Consider the following 20657-nt stretch of genomic DNA (forward strand, 5'->3'; position numbering starts at 1 on the left):
ATTCATTGTACTTTTCTCAAGCAAGTCTTACAGATTCGTCTTTTGAGAGAAACCATGTTCTTCAATAACAACAAAGCTTGAAAAGCCACTGCATACGTTTCTTTTTTCAGAAGTGAAATTTTCATCACCATTATGGCTAAAATAAAAGGCATTTCAAAAGATATTATAAATGTCCCTTTCCTCTTTACAGGGAAGAGTGGCTATTATGAAATCTTTGCAGAAACTACTTCTTAATGTTGGGATTAATTTAAACGTTTGATTTTTTTGGTCTCCAGTTCTATTAAAGTTGAGTAAGTGAAAGATAGAAGATCCCTAGATCTTTATTTGGCTTAATACAAAAAGATTCTCTAAAATAAGTGACAAAAAATTACCTAAAGCACATGCATAAATTTTCAAAGAACCATTGTGCTTGAGAGCTAGAAGGACCTTAAAATTTACTGGTAGAAACTCTTCATTTTATGTACAAGGAAACTAAAGCTCCTTAATTCATAAGGTGATTGACCCCAGCTATTACCTCCCCCAGTCATTCTCATAGTCATTTCATAATTTCCCTATACCATTCACCCAGAGCAGGAAAGGTGATGGTATGGTCATAAGATGTGGACGGTCATGCTTTTTTTTCAAACTGTTAATTAGCCTTGGTTTGACTATCACAGTATCAAAGAGAGATGGCAAACTTGCCAGTCTCAGAAACGAAAAAAATGTTCAGGTAGCTGTGAACCAATACTACCAAAAGTCAGTAATGAGATTTGAACCTATTTCTAAGACAATCAGACTATGAAACATTATGAGGGAAATGAAAGTTCACTAAGATCCTGCAAGTGCTTATGTACCTCCCCAAATCAGCTGTTTGCTTCCTTCCCACTAGAATATTAGGCAAGTGATGCATTAGTTTCACGTTCAGATTTATAGACAGTATGAAGTTTATCTACTTGAGGGGGAAAGCCCTGGTAGGTGCCTTCTGGGCTTCACTGTAACACCAGTCAACCAGAAAAAAAGTAGGCAGTAGTGTCTAATACAAATCATACCCACTTCAGAGACCAGGAATCAGGTAAAAAAATCCCTTCTTCCCAAATATCTGGCACCTACAGTCAGGGTAGAAGACCTGTCTTCTTTACTTGTCTTCAATCTCATTTTTACTACTGCACTTTAAAAGTGCTCATAAACAAGATCAGGAAGACGAGGTGGAAACCTCTCTGGTCTCTAGGAGAGAAAGAATCACTCTTTTTCCCCACATCATTATTGAACTTCTGGAGTAGAGAATCCAGCTCTTCCTAACGGGATTTTATAAGTGGCCTGGGCTACTTTGACGAGGGCTGGGGCTCAGTGAGGTCTTAGGTCGTGAACAGGCAACCTTCTGGAAGATGAAAAAGGTTTACAGATAACTGTTTATTAATCAGAAGGCCCTGTCTTGGCAGTGATGAAGACAGCTGACTTGACTTCTCTGCAAAGGTGATGAAATGGGCTCTGGTGGGAACAATAATGCTCTATCTCCCAGTCTTAGTGGTATGTACACAGGTGTTGATTTGTGGCCCTTTGAGGTATACACTTTCATCTGCATTCACTCTTCTTGTGTTTTCTATTTTTTAAATTTAATTGCAAAAGAATTTAATTGCAGATTCCAAAGACACAAAACAAGATATCTAAATTCAATAAGTTAGTATAGCCTAAAAAATCTGAATTTTTACCAAATTCTCATAACCTGATTCTGATCAAAGTACTCTGAGGATCACACTTCAGGTATCTGCTTATTATTTCTATGGGTTTGAACTCTTTACTTTTGGAACTTGGCATTTCAAACACCACGATGAGAGGAGGCAGCTTACAATAAATAGACACACAATTCTTCAGTTCCAGATATTATCACTTTACTATACAAAAAAACCCCTAAACATTTACAAAAGAAAATCAAAAGAAGTTGCATTTTTAGACCGCATTGGAAAAGTTACAAAAGAGTCTGATAAACAACAACATAAAACATCTCCGTACCATGTAAGTACCACCCAGAGAAATCCAGTCAACCATTTTACCATAGGTTGAAGTGTTTAGTACCTGAAGGTGAACCCAGTGCCCTCTTGGTTTATCATTTTCCTATAAAAAGATAAACCTTAGCATCTATATAAAACATGAAATTATTGTCAATGAACTTTATAGAAATAAAATTTTGTTAAAGAAAATAAAATATTAAAAAGATGACATAGGTTAGCTGCCAGTCAATATTAATGTTACATTTTCTTAAGATGCATTCAGTTATATCAGCCGAGGCAACACTGTTGAATTATTTTGAAGATCTGACTATAGAGTGCTGCTATTCCAAGTGATCTTGCTATGACATAATTTTATTTTACATATGTACAGATCATGTTATTGTATATACACATCAAGGAACTACTCTAGTCAACACATCTCAATGGTAGTGCCTATTTTTCAGGCAGAAAGTTTTCCTTTGGCCTCTTGCTCCCAGCATGGGGCATAGGAAGCCATTTCTTTCCAAGAATTCACTACATTCAGGGAAGTCTGTACTCTTAGCTGGTTTTCCTCATGGAATGATGAGCAGTATTAAGAATTTGGATGGATAAATAGTGTCTCTAGCTGAACATTTCAAACATTAGCTACACTTTCGATTTCTGTGCTTCTACGAGACTGTATGACCCTTTCATGTTGGCTCTTCTAGCAAAGTAAATGATCATTCCAATGGCTGGTATTATTAAGGAAGATGCACAATAGAGCACGAGAAGTTCAGGAGAAAAATAGTCCTTGTTATTTTCTCTTCCTGGAAAACAACAAAATGGGTGCAATTAATGTCTAGTACAAAAACTTTTTTTGATAGTAGTAATTACATGTTTTATCTTAACAGTACAACTAGTTCTCTAAATCAGAGTGAATCAAAGCAGTGATAAGGGCCAGCAGGACCCAAAATGTGTATTTCTCTGAATTACCCAAATAATCAGTTGGCAGTTGCTATGATCATGATGAGTCTAAAAATGACAGTTGTTGACTTACACAAAGTTGTATCCAAATAGAATCAGGTTCAATTGTAGAATGGAAGCAAGGGCACAACTTTCTAGAGCTCATTTACAAAAGCGAGAATTGGGGAAGAGTATTTGCTTTGGAATATATAAAAATCTACTAAAGAACTAGGACTCTGCTGACCATGAGTTGAAATGACTAATTAATTCTCCAAGAAAATCCTTGTAATATCTAAAGTGTAACCATTTTAGTCAAATACCATATGCGATAGTAAGAAAAAGAATTCTTGCTGACAGCTTTTTCAGAGATATATACAAAATTTTAAATTTTGTATCTCTGAAGAGGGTGTCTTAATATATGTTATTCCTCTTCAGCATTTATATCATCTCTTGATAAACTGAAGTTCTTTGGATAGTACATTTTAGTTCGAATGTTGCCTACTCAGAGGCGTTCGCTGACCCACATCTTCTCCAGCTTAAATTAGGAACCCTGATATACTTTCATAACTCACTGCACTTTCCTCTCATAGCTCTTATCACTGCTTGTAATTAAGCATTTGTTTGTATGATTATCTATTAACTTTGGTCTCCTCTTACAGACTATAAATTACATTAGACCATGTTATCAGTTTTCTTTTTGGTCCACCAATGAATAGCCAGTACCTGCCTCATGGCTTGGAGTAGCTGACACCCAATAAATATTTTTTGAATAGTAATGCATTTCTTTTCGTTCTACAACCTATCACTTTGTCATTTAGTTGTAAATTGGGTACAGAAGGTAAGAGTTTACAGAACTAAAATTAGTACTTTTTCCAATCTACTAAAAATCATCTGACAGCTGCAATAACTATTTGACATCTTGACCTTATAAGAACATCTGGGGAAGATAACATGGCATTTACTGGAAGCTCATCTCTATTTATACTTCTGTTTGGGGCGCCTGGGTGGCTCAGTCAGTTAAGCGGCTGCCTTCAGCTCAGGTCATGATCCCAGGGTCCTGGGATCAAGCCCCACATCGGGCTCCCTGCTCGGCGGGAAGCCTGCTTCTCCCTCTCCCACTCCCCCTGCTTGTGTTCCCTCTCTCGCTGTGTCTCTCTCTGTCAAATAAATAAATAAATAAATAAATAAAATCTTTATTTATACTTATGATTGCCCAGCATTGTATGACCTCACAAGTATTCAGTCTCTTAAAGTAGCGTATATGTTTTCTGTCTTTGAAGAAATCTGACTTTGGCGATGACTACATTCCCTCTAGAAGTTTCTAATCACTGGAAATCAACCAAATAGAAAAGGATCATGATGGTCAGATGACAGGAAGTCAATTTTTTCAAATTATTAAAATCAAAAAGTACTTAACCCTAAACATAATGAAAACTGCCTCATCTTTCTACTTTCCTTCACTAGAGTAGAACTAGTCAAAGTATAAGTGTTATATTTTAATGGATGTCCATTATCATAATGATGGTTAGGCATCAATATTGACAACATGCTGGACAATGGTATTTCTACTCCTATTGTTTTCTTTTCAATTTAATAAATGTTATCTTTTGCCTTCACTTGTCCCTTCAGGCATCTGCAGTCAAACACAAATTTGCTGCTGAGTCGGTTACCAGGGCAAACTTCAAACACTATTTTTTATTAGCTGTATAAACACTGAAAATCCTAGACTCCCAACCATTCCTATTATTGGAATACATTCAAGCCAAAACAAAGAAAAACAAAAGTAATTTTAAAAAACTCAGCTAAATAGAAAGTTAAGCTAGTTCGAAATACGAAGGAAAAATGACAAATTTTTGTCTCTATTCATTTGCAGTTACTTTAAACTATAGCTTGGGGGCCTGAATTTCTTAGTTGAGTGCCTAAAATGCCTTGATAGTTCATGTAAGGAATGAATGAAAAATGGCAAATATGTAAGTTACTCACTTAATAAAGCAATTAGAAAAGACAATGTGTGAGAGAGTTTAAAAAGTAGAGAAGCTTTGATATATCTTTAAAAGAGAATCATTAACTACAAACAGAATTACAAAAATGTTAGAAGTCCAATTTTCTGAGCCTAGGCTTAATTAAAAGTGGACTAGAGGCATCGAAGATGAAAAGAAATAGGAATGAATGAATTTCAACCTAGTTGTAACTGAGATCTCAGTCCGTCCAGAATCATCCCCAACCTCATTAGAAGCACTGATTACATATACCCCCATGTCATTCTGAGTAGCATGACACGAGGTAAGTGTTCCATTCTTTGAACACAGTAATTTCATTGGCCAGATCAACTCTTTTCAGGATAATCGCTACAGGTGGATGACCAAAAGTTTTACATAAAATTGTGATATTTTCCCCTTCTTTAACATTTCTAGATGGATGAATTGATATTGTCATGTTTTGAGGAGATACTGTGAAGACAGAAAACATATGGTAAGGCTTGCAATGTTGAGAAATTTGGCCAAATGAGTAGAACTTTTACCTGTTTTCGGACCTAAGTTCAAATTTTCTTTATACTGACATGTGGTTGCAGACTCTGATAGCCAAGTGCACAGGCTCCAAGAGTTGCATTTGTTTGCAGTCCTGTTCACCCCAAGTGTAGCTTCCAATACAAGGCATGGAGACTGATTAGTAAAGGCTAACATATTCTGCTTACACCAATAAGATCAACAGATCCTACTGTGCATTCACAAGAGGGGTTAGGAAGTTAAACGGCCCCTGAAGTTTCTTTGCTGAGGCCATTGCTCACCCCACCCCTGCTCAGAATAGGGTAGGATGGACAAGGGGCTTAGACTTTTAAGAAAGCAATTTTGTAGTCTAAAGATTCTTTTATGTTGTTCAGCATCAAGATTGCCACTTCTGATTATTATCTTGAAAGGAGTCAATCCAGAAAATAGGCAATTAATCCATGTTCAGAGAATAGCGTTCCCTTCTGGTAGGAGGGACAAGAGTCTGGGTAGAAACTTTTCTCTTCATTGTGCCAATCCTACTTCTTTAGTTTTCTTATCACCTCCAGGGAAAGGTTTTGAACGTATGTTTAAACGCTTAGGAAATGCAAGACTTCAGAGACCAATGATGAATTGTCAACTTTGAGAAAAGCAAATGGGAATCCTGTACTCACCAATGATTAATGTCAACTTCCTGTCTAAACTCCATAGGATAGGACAGCTGTGCATGATTATTTTAGGAAACATTGAGAAATAACCATAGTCAACATGGAATTCAGCTCCATTTTGCCAACTCATTTACCTGATCCTGGAAAATCTTTACAATCCACCAAACCTCTGACTATTATAAAAAAATCACCAAAAACAAAAACAAAAAACTAACTAACCTTTAACATCGAGGGTTAAACTTCTTAATTGCAAGCCAACCTCATTTTTAGATTCACATTCGTACACTCCCGCATCCTCTAACTGGACCTTGTGAATGGTATATGCACCATCTCTGGACTTTAGCACTGTGTCTCCCGTCTCTGCTTTTTTCTTCAGGATTATCCAAGTTTTTGGAACATTTCCACATGTACAGGAGATAATGACAGTGTCTCCTTCCTTGACACTCTTAGAAGGAAAAGCTATAAGTTGTATGTCTTTCGGAGCAACTGTAAAGAGAATTTAAAAGGCACCTCTGATTGGGTGAAATATAAACCACTTTCATATTAATTTAATGACAGCAACAATTAGCTGTCAGGGACCTATTTGTGCTTACTGTTTGCATTAAATGTTTACAGGGGCAAGTAAAGAAGTCAAGGATTAACTGGTTTGTTATAAATGATCGTGTTTTTAATAAGATAAGACCTGTCTGTACTTCTCTCATGTCCCTTAATCTAATTCTTTATCCAGACTAGCCAAAAAATGGTATTTGATAAACAGCAATAGAATTCAAATGTGAAAAAAAAACATTTCTTTCTGTCACAATGTTGTGCAAAGTTTTACTTTGAAGTACAAAGGTCTTTACAGGCTTCTGAGTTTTGAGTTGGATTTTCCTGGATCAAGTTATGCAGAGATGGTTTTCTTACTATTCTTTTTTTTCCTTACTATTCTTAACAACCATAATTACCATTTACTAAGTGGTGGGCACTGGGCTAAGTATTTGATATGCAACATCTCTATTAATACACAGCCCATGGAAGAAGGTATCATGTCACCATTTTATAAGTGAGATTCCCATTAAGTTCATCTATTTTTGTGACTTGATTTGAGATTCTTTCCCCAAACACAGCTATGGAACCATGATCTCCATCCTAAAGGCTTTCTTTAAGGTTGTGCATTGCCCTTCCAAGGTTGTTTATTTAAAATACAAATTATCACTAAAATGAAGTAACAAGAAAATCACTAATACCGTAGTGGAAATAATACCGGGGAGTAAGAGAGCTCCAGTGGGGGAAAAAAAAAAAAAAAGGAACCTTTTTTTTAATCCCCAAAAGGGAGGGGTGGGGAGAAATCCAAATAGATCACTTCATGTTTTTGCCCAAAACTGCCTATGGATTCAACCTGTCAACTAGGAATTGTTTTGTTCTCAGTCTTGGCTCTCTGTCCTGGAGAGAGGGGTTCCGGAACTGATAACTGAAGCCATTATAGTGGTTCTATGGCAACAAGTTGATGAACCAGAGGCATGGACACTGCTACTTTTAACCTCAAAATTTACAAAAGGTTTACATGCCTTCTTAGGCTTCTATGCAAATACTAGCATGTACCTTGTAAGAATACCACTCAGAGTCTAGTTCTGCCAGATATGGTTGCTTTAATCCTAACTAATTTCCAAATACATATATATCTCATCCTATCCCTATTTCAACATCATAATCATTGCCTCATAAGTGTAACTGGATCTCCTGGCACCATTCCTGCAGCTAGCATTCCACTCGAGGTTAAAGAATTTTAGGATAAGAGATGTGGAATGGTTTATGAGGAAGTACCATTCCAGGAACTTTCCAAGCATAGGAAACATCAGGAGCTCTTCAAAACTCTCAATCTATGTTTTTAGTAAAAAGTTTGGTTCCAGAGAGGACTTTGTTCAAAACCAGCAACAACCAAAATAATACTAGCAATAATAACTCATTAATCACATTTTACTTACCTTGGATAATTAATTCTACTTCTTTTCTGCTTCTTCCAGCCTGGTTAATCCCTTCACACACATAAATACCAGAATCTTCCATTTTTGTAGAAGTTAAAGTGAGAGTTGAATTCTCAGACAGAGGCTGTAGATGCCCATTATTTAGCTGCCTGCTCCACAGGATTTCCGGAGCTGGAAGGCCATTGCTAAAGCACGTCATATTCACAGAACTACCTTCCTCCAGGATGGAGGAGGGGCTGACCAAGATGGTTGTATCCCTGGGGGCAACTGAAAAGGTAGGGACACTTGTTAGTTTGACCCTTTATACCCTGAGTTCCAAAAGGTCTTAATAATGTTGCAAAATTGAGCTATGGATTTAATGGACTGGAACCATTTATTAATGTCAGTAACTTTACCAAAGGAAGGTTTCTGTCCCCATTTACTTAAGCAGACAGATAATAGACAGTAGAATGTGAACATATCATGGATGTTTTCTAATAGACATAAGTTCTATAGAAAGTCTCTTACTACAAAAAATGGATCATCACTGATAGTGTGTATTGACATTTATGGTACATTAAACATGACCAAAAATTATTTGAATCCCTTACGAGAAGGTGGAGTTCATTTTTCCACATCTCTAATCTTGGCTGGCTTGGTGATTCACTTTGACCAATATAACATGAAAGAAGTAACACTGTAGGACTTCCAAGCTTGAGCCTGCTTTCATTATCACTCCTCCGAAATGCAGCACTCTGGTGACTAAACCTATTCCACCTTCCTTCAGGAGGAGACAGCACATAGAGAAAGGGAGGCCCAGAAACCCCAGAGAAGATTCCAGACATACAAATGAGTCCATCTGTGACCAGCCATCCCCCACTGACCTGCCAATTGACTGAAAATGCATGGGTGAGTTCATCTGATACCACAGTGAGGAGATGAACTGCCCTTCTGACCCCTTCTAGAATTGCCAACTCATGGAATCATAAGCTAATAAATTATTGTTGTTTTAAGTGTTAGGAGTGGTTTGTTATAATAATTACTTTAAAATTTCTTCCCCGGTTGCTTTTTTTTTCCACAGAGGTTTTAGCTCTTAACTTCATGTTAACTATTGCCTGACAAACATGAGAAGAAATCCATATTTAAATTGTGGTTACATCACACATGTACTTACCGTTAACATAAAGCATCTGTGTACTCTGCCTTTGTTTGGGTTCAAATTCCATTTCACCAACATGTAACTGAGCCAGACAAACAAGAACTTTTCCAGTATCTTCAGTGGTGGGGATGAAGGTCATTTCCAAACTCTTAGTCTCCAGAGATTTCTTGTCCATGTCCTCCAGAAAGGTTTTACTCTCTATGACACTCTCCCCCTTAAATAATTCAATCTCCAGCCGGTCAGAAGGATACACACTAGGAACCTCGCAGCTCACAGTGACTGGGTTTCCACTCACTAGTAGACCACTCATCTCGATCTCTGGATCTCTAGGGAATGCTGCAAATATCATGTAAAAATGATGTTTATATGTGACCATTCAAAGGAAAAATGGAACTAAATCTCTATTAAATGCAAAGGCCTCAAAATGACAGTTTTAACTCACTTGGGATAGAATGATCACCAATACATAAATAATGACATTAAGCATACATATTTATGATATTAAATATAAATAAGGCTATCAACAAAAATACTTAATACATGAATCAATCAAGAAATAAATATACTTCCTATTTTTCTCTTCTTAGTGATATGCAATCTTTCTGACAGCATGGACTGGTCTTTTGGAAGGAATGAGTTTCCACCATCTTATTTAGCAACTATACATTTTAAATGTTTTAAATATTTCCCATGATGTACTGAATATTAATTGTGTGTTGTTCTCTTAAAATGCATTATCTCGGTCTTTAAAACAGCCTGATAAAATAGGTGTCATTTAACTTATTTTATAGGTAGGAAAACTTACAGAGAACTTATTTTATAGTTAGGAAAACTTATAAACCTTATAGAAGCTCAGAGACTCTCATTAGGTATTGTATCTACTAAGCCACTGAGTTGCGATCAGAACCCTTATTTCTCTGAGCTCAGAACCCAGGCTTGGTTTCACAGAGCTGTGTAGCCTCTGGGTATCAAATAAGACCCACAGGGCAGTTCTCAATTTAGACATTTTAATTCCCAATGGCCAGGTTTAGACAGTAAATTTTAAATGTTTCTCAGACAGTATTTGTAGTTAACAAAAAGCTATGAGATTTAGATTCTAAATAATTACACTACGTCTTATGCAAACCAATAAAAATAAGACTAAAATAGTTATCAAGAATAAGAGCCATGTTAAAATTTTTTCTCCTTAAGCAAGATGTTGTTAAATTTTCAAATATTTCCATATTGCAGTAAGGCTGTACCACAGGTTCCCGTTTCTGTTGGGAATGTGCCTACATCAGCAGATCCTGGATTCTGGGTAACATGATAACCCAGTAAAATTTACCCTTATTTTGAGAGGTTCAAATCCCTTCACAGACATACTCTAACCCATGCTAAACAAAATCCTGATGGGCAACACAAGTTTGGGCAGGTTTTCTGGTAGAAAATGTTCTATTTTCTCTTGAATTCAAGGCGGAGAAATTGTCCTAGAGTAATCCATTTTCAGGTCACTTTGCATATTTTGTCATTCATTCATTACAATGGAGGAATTCCAGGATATCGAATTCATAGAGATTCGAGATTGTAAATGATTTTTATTAAGGTGACAGGAATAGCAAGAAGAAGCACGGTGGACGTATGCAGTGGAGTCAAGATTAAGATCTAGTGCTAACGTCACCTGAGCAGCTGCCACTGGCCATCCCCTAGGACCAATATCACTACCTGTTTTCATTTTTGGCTTTCTCCTGCTCCCCCCTGCCTCATTTTTTCTCTCACCCTACCATTCAGCTTTCCGAATGTGCCTTCAAAATAGTAGGCTCGGGCCTCACCCTCTGTTCAAATAGCTGAGCAATAGTAACCCCTCTCCAGTCATCTGAATGGGTATTGACTCTCAATCTTTGCTCACTACTACTTCTGAACACCCCCGTACACACAGAGGGGATGGGAAGCAGTGAAAATGTAGTGCGTTCAAGTGCATGATGACAGAGTATTGCCAAGACACAAACTAAGGACTGTGGATGCTGTGTACGTATATAATATACACTTAAGATTTGGGCCAATTAAGTTGCATCAGAAATTCTGGTTCAGAGATTTAGGAACAATTCACAAGGCTAAATTCCCTTTCTAAACACATGGATCTCATTGTGTATCCCAGACTTGCATTCTGTTTCTTTCAATAAAACTGAGGGGGAAAAACAGCAAACAATTCTGAAAACCACTTACAGTAGAGGTCCACACTAATTCTCTTTTCCAGTTTCTTATGGCCACAGGTCACAGTGCACAGGTAAGAATGTTCATTCTCAAAATTCACAGGGCTCAGGGTCAGCGTGGATTTGGTCCCTTCAGTCTTCACCTGCCCACTCAGAGGGCTATCTATCTGTGTTCTCCAAGAGAAAGATGGGGACTCACAGCCTGTGACACCACATGTCAACACAACTGAGTCGCCAATCTGAGCAATGACCTGGGGTCCGGGGGAGATCTCAACAGTGAATGGTTTCTCTAGCGGAAAAACAACAAGACAAAAAGAAGATAAGATTCTTTTCTTCCTTCACCACATTCCAATATATGGTCTTCCCCACCCCTACCCCCCCAATCTCTTTTTAGCTAACATCTGTGCCAAGAAGAAATTACTCCTTTCCACCTTGGGACCATCCAGAAAGGTGTTTTAAAGAATGAACCCACAAGAGTTCATTGACTCGTTCATTTAACAGAATGAATGTGGATAAAAACTTGTCAGGACAGAAGTTGGCATCTTTTCATGACAATAATTCAGTCTCTCCTCAGCTGTAGTTTATCAAATATCTGTAATAGCGGACAACAGCTCAAACAATTTAAGAGGTTCCAGTGTATAAGCGTTGTGTAAACCACTTTGCCTGTATTAATTATCTCATTTAATCCTCACAACTTAATCCTTCTCTTTCACTTTCTCCTGCTTCTTCTCTTTATTTTCCTCTTCTTCTTTCTTCTTCCCCCATCACCCTCCTAATCCTCTTTCTCCTTACAGAAATTTAGGCTCAGAAATGCTAAATAACTTTATCTAGTTTGCAACTGGCAAAATTAGGACTTGAAGCCAAGTGGGTCTGATTCAAGATCCCAGCTTTTCAGTTGCTTGAACAACTAAATCAAGTCACCCTCATGTGGAGATAAAGCAAGATCTAAGAGAAGTTGTGGGAAAAGCTACAAAAATATGTCTTCCGATTAGATGCAATGCCCATAATGGACCAGCGCTTAGAGTTTCTGTGCCAGCAATATAAAGTTATACCATTGAAAGCACACAGAATCACACTGAAAGCAAAGTCAAAATCTAAACATGAAAATGATATGCAAGCCACCTCTGAAATTTGTTTGATGCAATATGAAAATACTTTCAATTAATTCAGGAACTAAAAACTGAGATAGGAGGGCAAACTGCTAAGTCTCAAATATCCAGAGGAGCTCTTTGGCTACAGTGCGGTCCCTGCTGGACCCACAGTCTGCCTTGGGATGCTTCCTGTCTAGGGAAAAAGGGAATTTCCAATCTCCACTCCCTGTTCCCTGAAGAAACTGGGAGTGGTTGGGCAACCCTGAAAGGGACAGATGAGACTCCACAGAAAATCACTAAAATTGTTCCCCCAAATAGCAGACTGGAGATGGAGGAGAGAAATCTCAACATATAAGTAATCCAAATACACCACATTTTGCAGGTTTCTCATCTGCGCCAGGAGAAGTTATTTTTCTCTTTGGCTTGTCTCACGGTGACATTGTAGTATCTTCCAAAGAAGGCTTTCCTCAAATTACCTCAATGAACTGATATGCTATTAGACTTTGAAAAAGAGAGATCATTCAGAACACTAACCAGAGTTTCTGAATTCCTTATATGCTAGTGTGGGAATGGGGAACTTGAAAACAGACCCACTTCCTGCCTGTGAAGCACTCTCAGATCATTTTTTCCAATGGCTGCATAATGTTACCAGGCAAACTTGAGCCCCCTGTGGAGTAATTCTTAGGTAACTGGAAGGTCCTTTCAAAGTTCAATTCTCTCTTCAGTACTTAAGGTTGTTAATGTCCTGGGGCGCCTGGGTGGCTCAGTCGTTAATCCCAAGGTCCTGGGATCGAGCCCGACTTCGGGCTCTCCGCTCCGCGGAAAGCCTGCTTCTCCCTCTCCCACTCCCCCTGCTTGTGTTCCCTCTTACGCTGTGTCTCTCTCTGTCAAATAAATAAATAAAATCTTAAAAAAAAAAAAAGGTTGTTAATGTCCTGTGATGCAAAATTCAAAACAGCCCTCTCTAACCCCAGAGCGCATTTCCTTTTCACACTGAAATAGGATCTAGTTTATTAGGGGGTGGAGTTATCCAGGATGGGTGATTAGTTTTATTAGTTTAATACTTTCCCGGTCTCTTGAGAATGGTAACCTAACACCCAACTGAGTTAATCTACTGATGGTGAGTCTCAATTTTATTGTTTTAACCATCCAAATTTAAACCCTATGTTTTCATATTGTAAAATTTTGTGTTGCTCATGTTTATAATTTATGCAATCAATATTTACTGGACACCTATTTTGTGGTAAACACCCAAATATTAAAACACACAGGCACAGTTCCTGACTTTAAGGAGCTTGCAGTTTAATGAAAAGACATATTTAAATAGATACATTATTTTGGCTCTTACTAAAGTATATTTAAATTATCTACTTACATGCTGTCTTTCCTCCCTACATTATAAGCTCTTCAAGGGCCATCGCCATAACTTTTTCATGTCTGCCCCTAAAGTACCAAGCACAATTCTTGGATTCTTGGACAAGGGCTCTTGATTAATACGTGTTGAACTAAACAGAAGTACACAAACTTCGATAAGAGGTGTTGAGTGTAGACAAAGGGAGGAATGACCAGCTTTGCCTAACACAATCCGGAATTGGAAGGCTGACATGATCTTTGTCTTGAAGGATGGCTAAGACTTTGCCAGGTAAAGAAAGGGCACTCCAGGCAGAAGGAGCAACATGGACAGAGGTACAGGGACACCAATGAAGCTACAAAGGTAGATTCTGACCAGATTATGAAGAGTTATTTTAAGAAATGTGAATTTTAAAATACATGCAATTAGGGTTTCATTGAAGTCATATATAATGAGTACCTTTTTTGTTTAAGGTATATACTCTGATAGCATTGCATAGGGTTGATTATCTTGCGGACAGAATGATAGCAGGATGACCATATGAAGACAATTAGCTCTTTAGTTAAAAAGTCACAGAGTTTTGATTAAAATGTGCCTGTGTTAAAATCATAGTAAATGCCCCTAGTGAGCAATTTGACTCTAGGCAAAGTATGAACTATGCTGAACCTGTGTTTTTATTTATCTTATAAGGTAGTGGTAAAGACTAACAAGACAACATATATAGAGTGGAAAGTGGAATTCCCAGCAAATATGAGGCATATGATTGGTAGGAGCCATTATCCATTTCCATGAGACAATATGCTCTCATCTGTAAAATGAGTATAAAATACTTACTCTTTAGTTATTTCTTGAAGATTACAGCTAACATATATAAAGTACCTGGCATATAGCTGGTGGTCAATGAATGCTGTTATTTAAAAAACATCTTGCAAGAGTCCAAGTCAGAGATGACAAACAAAGACAATGGCAAGAGGGTTGAAAAACTGAGGACAAATTCTAAGGATCATTTTGAGGAAGAAATGACAGGTTTGGTGATATGGAATGGGAACATGAATTTGGGAGTAAGCAGCATATAGTGGCCCAAACACTGGGAGTCCAGAGTGAGTAGAGATGAGGACAGATATGGTAACCTGAGAATACTAATAATCAGGCGGCGGAAGGAAGAGAAAGCCAAGGAATGAGGTGGGAAAGGAATGGTGAGAGATGGAAAAGACTCAGAAATGCAGAGCTGTGTGAGCTCTGGGAGGAAAGACTTCTGAGAAATATGAGGAAGATGAATATACAATTGTGCTACAGGACATGACATCAGATGGATCATCAATAAAACTTAAGGAAGCAATGTTGACATTGAAGTTGTCTCCTTATTGCACAAACCCCAATTATAGCACCTTTATCATTCCTTTCTCACAATCTACTTACCTTGAACAATTAATTCCACCTCTTTTCCATCTTTCCCGACCTGATTGACTCCTTCACACACATAAATTCCAGAATCTTCTATCCTCATAGCAATTAAAGTCAGAGTTGTGTTCCCAGAAAGGAGCTGTAGACTCCCATTATCTAATTTTTTGCTCCAGAAAATCTGTGGGGCTGGGAGACCCTCACTGGAACATGTCATTGTCACAGAACCACCTTCTTGCAGCCTCGTGGAGGGGTTTGCAGAGATAACTGTGTTCTTGGGTGAGACTGAAAAGGCAGGGCACAAGATTAGTAACTGCTAGGCATCATCTTGATCCAACAGGGATAATGTATTTCTCTCACAGACTGTATTCATATGCTTTCACAAATTTGACAAACTTACTCTGTCATATTAGTGTAAAATCAGTATTGTGGGGTAATAAAAATCAGTCAATCCAATTTCTGACTAATCTGAGTGAGTTACTTTTTTTGATGTTTGGTATTTTCAGATGGCCACAGATACTCAGAAATTAAGAAAGACCCTTAGAGTAATATGGTTCAATCTCCCAGATAAGGTAGAAGTCCTCTTAGTATCCTTGCCAAGTGCTCATTTAAGTTGGCTTCAACACTTTTGGTTGAGGGAATCGCTGTCTTACAAAATAGTCCATTTGATTTGAGGACAGCTTTAATTATTAGAACAATTGAACTGAAACCTTCCTGTTTGTAAACAAATTTCACACAGTGACCATAGTTCAGTCCTCTGCTGTTACAGAATAAATCAAATCCCTTTTCCACACGACTGTCTTTCAAATACTTAATGATAGCTCTCTTTTCCAAGTTTTGTATTCTCTAGGAAAAATACCCCCATCTTGACTATGCTTTTCAAAATATTGATAAAATCCTTTCCATCTCATTCTCTTTCAGCTAAACATGCTATAGTTGGCAATACTTCTTTTAAATGTAGTGTCCAAAGCAAAACACAGCATTTTGGTCTAGAATGGAGTACAGTGAGTCCACTCCCACACAATTCTGGGACTACAAGCCTGCCTCAAATCTGCCCCCGGCCCCAGACTCAGGGAATGTGGAGGTAATCACACCTCATCTCCACTCTCCCATCCAATGCACATATGTATGTGTGAGCACATGCACATGCAGACGAGTACGCGAGCGGGCGTGCATGCGCGTGCGCGCGCACACACACACACACACACACAGAGAACAAGTGCTCACCTTGTAAAATCTCTACAACTTAATCTTTCAGGGCACATTATAAGAGTTTGCAAAACATAATTAAAAACATCTCATTTGAGCCCACTTCCTACAACCCAGTCAGCTGGTATTATTACTCCCCTTTGATAGATTGGGAAATAAGGAAATTGAGCGACCCAAGTTCACACCGTTAATGGAGCCAGAAGTCTTCTCAACCCAAATCCAGTGCTCTTTTCATTGAATTATGCGGTTGACAAATATATTCTCGATGAATAAAAATGGAGTAAAAACTATAAACTAATGCCTTCCTGACTTTAGCTGACTAAATTCCCACAAAGACTAGACTACATCACACAAGTACTTACTGTAGACTTGTAGTTTTTTTGTAGTCTCCCTTTCTTTGGGCTCAAAGTCAATTTCATCAATGTTTAATTTTGCTCGGCAAACAAGAGCTTTCCCAATATCCTCTTTGGTAGGAATGAAGGTTGCCTCCAAACTCTTGGTCTCCAGGGACTTCCCCTCCATAGGCTCTAGAAATTCCTTATTCTTTAGGAGATCATTGCCCTTCAGCAGATTTATCTCCAGCCTGTCAAATGGGTAAACATCGGGGACCAAACATGTGACAGTGACTGGCTTCTCCAGTTCTAGGGGGTCACTCAGATGGATCTCTGGGTCCTTAGGGAAAGCTGTAAAGATCAAGCGAACACACATGAGTGGGCTTTCTGTTCATGTAATATAAGGTCTTTTACTGATTTAGTGCAGTGCAAACCAAGTCTAATGTTTCTGTTAATACAGTCTTAATTCATTGTTCAAATAGCCTTTTATGGTTTTGGGTGGGTTCACAAATCAGAATCAATCACCTTTTAGGAGTTCTTCAGCACTGTCCTGCATGTACCAAGGGTTGCATATTATTAGAGTAAAAGAAGGGAGAAGAAATTAATGTTTATTGGATACTTCTATGTGCCCGCCACTGTGCTATTCATTAAATATAAATAATTTTCTTGTAACTCTAAGACATTTCACATTTCACAGATATGAAAACACAGACTTAGCACATTTGCATAACTTGCCAAAAGTCACACAGCTAGTAAATGGCAAGTCTGGGATTTCACTCAGGATTTCCATTATTCTGTACTGTTACTGAAGATTTACATTATATCACATTCTCTTATCTTAAGGCAGACATATGTCCACTTTACAGATAAGGAAACTGAGGCTCAGAATATCATTACAAAGAACAGCTATTGGGCACCATATGCTAAGAAATGAAGCGAGCGACATTAAATAATTGGTTCCTGAAAATGATGCCTCTGCCAGGAATTCATCCACCAGGAAGGTACGGCTGTGCAATCTTTAAATTCTGGAAGGGAGATCTGCCTCCGGCAATGCCTGACTCAGTGTCCTAACCAGCACTCCACTTGAACCTTCCAGTGCCTAGGGAACAGGGAACGTGCTATTTCAGTCAACCATTGCTTCCTTTGCAAGGGCTAACTTTTCATTACAAACTGTCATGATGGTAACCCATTGGCTGGATTCAGGACTCTGTACAATAAGAACATAACGGTCCCAGCTCTAAAGAATATTACAATCAAATGTGGAATGGAGACAGGATTGTTAAACATAATGAGAGACAGATACTCTTGAAGAAAAACCCCAGGGAAGATAATTAAAGCCAGAAGGGTCTTTAGTCCTCTTTTTTAAATCTTCAACTATTTGATGCTTGAGAGCAAAGACAAGGAACTGGAAAGGCTTTGCTATGTGAAAAAACAGTATTTTTAATTTTTCCACCAATAATTTCTATCCCTCGTATTCTGTAAGAAATGTGTCCATAATCTGCATAGTTTGCTGTCAGGTAATATAAGAACTTGCTACTTTTCCCTGTATTTACATAAGGGGGCTTTTCAAGGAGCTCACGAGGCTGCACGGACAAACTATGCATGTACAACCGGCATAATTGGAAGCAGCCGGCCAGGCACGGTTTCTCCGGACGCATTAGCAACACATGGAGCTTATTGAAGAATCAATTACGGATGCCGGGCAAAGCTGAGCTCCACCATAGCAGAAGGGAACCAAAATAATTATAAGATAATCAAATGGGGTCTTCATGAAGAGATGGTCATAAAGGATTGCAGGGTTTGTTTTGTTTCATTTTGTTTTGTTTTTCTGAAAGAGTAGTCATCAATAACCAAAGACAAGATTTTTATTTCAGGTTGGTTCTTTACTCCTCTTGCTAACTTTATATGCTGGATCAAGAATGGATTGACATGCATTTTGGTAGAATGGCAAACTAGGGATGTTTATTAACATTCATGAGGCAAATCTAATTCATTACACCAATAACCTTGAGGTTGAGTGGTGGAGCATTAAGGCTTAATGGCACCAAAAACAAAAACAACCCTCCTAAATTTATCTGTACCAAATTCAAACGAGTGAAATGTTTGCAGATATTTTCCTTATGTCTAAGGGAAAACTCTTGTACAGAAGCCTATTACTAAATTACAGATCTCCTACTTAAGCTGATTTTAAGCACAAAATTGAGTAAGAATAAATAAGTGGAAAATCCCTGAAGAATGGAATTTGTAAACCATTTAGGCGTATGACCAAGTAAACATGTAAGGATATAATCAAATAGAAATTTTTGAAAAAGAAGATTAAAAAACTTCAGAGATCTTCATTTTACAGCTAAGAAAAGAAAAGCCCAGAGAGGCTGAATCTTACCCATGGTCACTATGTTTGTGGCAGAGTTAGAAATAAAGGCAAGGTTTGGATTCCTTTTCTAGTGCTAGTAGTCTTAAATTTCTTGGGGCAGTATGTCCTCTAGTCAAGAATCTGGACATGAGTATCCTTTCATTTTTTTTTCTTTTAAAAATACCCTTTCTAAAAAAACTTATTTTAAAGCAAAATTAAGAGAAAATCAAAGATCCTCTGAAGTACTCACAATAAATCTCCACCTGAATTCCTTTTTCCAGTTTCTTAGATCCACAAGTCGCTGTGCACACGTAAGCATGTTCATTGTTGAAACTAACAGGATCCATGGTCAACGTGGAATTGGTCCCCTCATTTCTCACCTTCCCATTCAGCGGACTGTCTATTTGAGTTCTCCAAGAGAAAGATGGGGGCTCACAGCCCGTTGTACTGCAAGTCAGTGAAATGACATCACCAATCTGAGCAACAACTCTGTTTTCAGGGAAGATCTCCATTTTAAAAGCTTGAGCTGTGAAGACAAAAAAGAGAAAAGCAAACTTTGTTTAGTATTCTACTCCCTCTGCTCTGTTCTAGTATAATGTCCAAAACACAATCTGGCTGATCTCTTTCGTAAGTTTTGAACTAACTGCAAGGCAGCCAAAACGCACTGGAGTCACTGCCAGAGGTGTTGGAATCATGGAGAACTCTCAGTCCTGACCTTGATGCCCATTTATGAAAGTTGTTTCGGCATTTGCTAAGTTTAAGCTCATTATCAAGTACAGGAAACTGAAGAGATAGACCTCAGTAGAGATAGAATCCAATTATTTATTTGACACTGGAAAAAGATATCCAAAAAACATTAATTTATAGCTCCAACTATGACAATACCATGGTACATAGCAATACTCAATAGCACATTACATGTTACATTCAATTGTTTTCCCACTTAAAAATCCTAGTGCCTTTCTTCACTACCATTGCACAACTGACTGAAGCCAAAATCAGAGCTGAAATGGAATGTGAGCATTTGGAACAGATCAAAGAAAGAACTTACAAACTGCAAACATCATCCAAAGTACATTTGAGGCTCCAAAGATCACGACCATCTTCCTAGGCACTTTTAGTTGCTGCTGTGATGAGAACATCCTTTCTTTCTGTCCCACCTGAAGGTGTCCTGGAAGAGACTTTAGCCCCTAAAGCCAGGGAGGCTCAGTGAGGAGTGAAATGGAAAGTCTGCTCTTTATAAAGGGTCTTGTGGCAGAGACACAGAGGCGGAGGGAAATCCCTTCAAGGGGAAACCCGGAGCAGAGCCAGAAAAAAAGTTTCACTGACACCCAGCCAAGTCCAGGATTAACCCCTTCATTTGCTCTCGGTACTGAAACCAGTACTGAAAAATGAAACACTTCCAAGGTGATAAAATTAAAGCTTTTCCTGATTTTCACTACAAAAGGATTGTATGGTGACTAACATAACATAATAAAATTAAATTAAATTAAAAAAAAAAAGACCTGAGCTGAAAAAAAAAAAAAAAAAGGATATTTTTGCAAGAAAAATACAAGGGAGCTCTCA

The 20657-nt window shown here is 38.0% G+C and overlaps 1 protein-coding gene across 1 annotated transcript; it reads right to left on the minus strand.

Moving 5' to 3' along the window:
- Positions 1–1846: 1846 nt before the first annotated feature.
- VCAM1 (vascular cell adhesion molecule 1) lies at positions 1847–20380 on the minus strand. Its single transcript, XM_032422637.1, has 9 exons — positions 20143–20380; positions 19342–19617; positions 16769–17089; positions 15216–15482; positions 11368–11643; positions 9181–9501; positions 8028–8294; positions 6283–6549; positions 1847–2773 (listed from the first exon to the last, which is right to left on the minus strand). Exons 1-9 carry the CDS (start codon positions 20231–20233, stop codon positions 2613–2615), a joined length of 2247 nt encoding a protein of 748 aa, XP_032278528.1. The 5' UTR covers positions 20234–20380; the 3' UTR covers positions 1847–2612.
- Positions 20381–20657: the final 277 nt, after the last annotated feature.

Source organism: Phoca vitulina, unplaced genomic scaffold (genome assembly GCF_004348235.1).
Source record: "Phoca vitulina isolate PV1807 unplaced genomic scaffold, GSC_HSeal_1.0 scaffold2, whole genome shotgun sequence".
Taxonomy (NCBI): domain Eukaryota; kingdom Metazoa; phylum Chordata; class Mammalia; order Carnivora; family Phocidae; genus Phoca; species Phoca vitulina.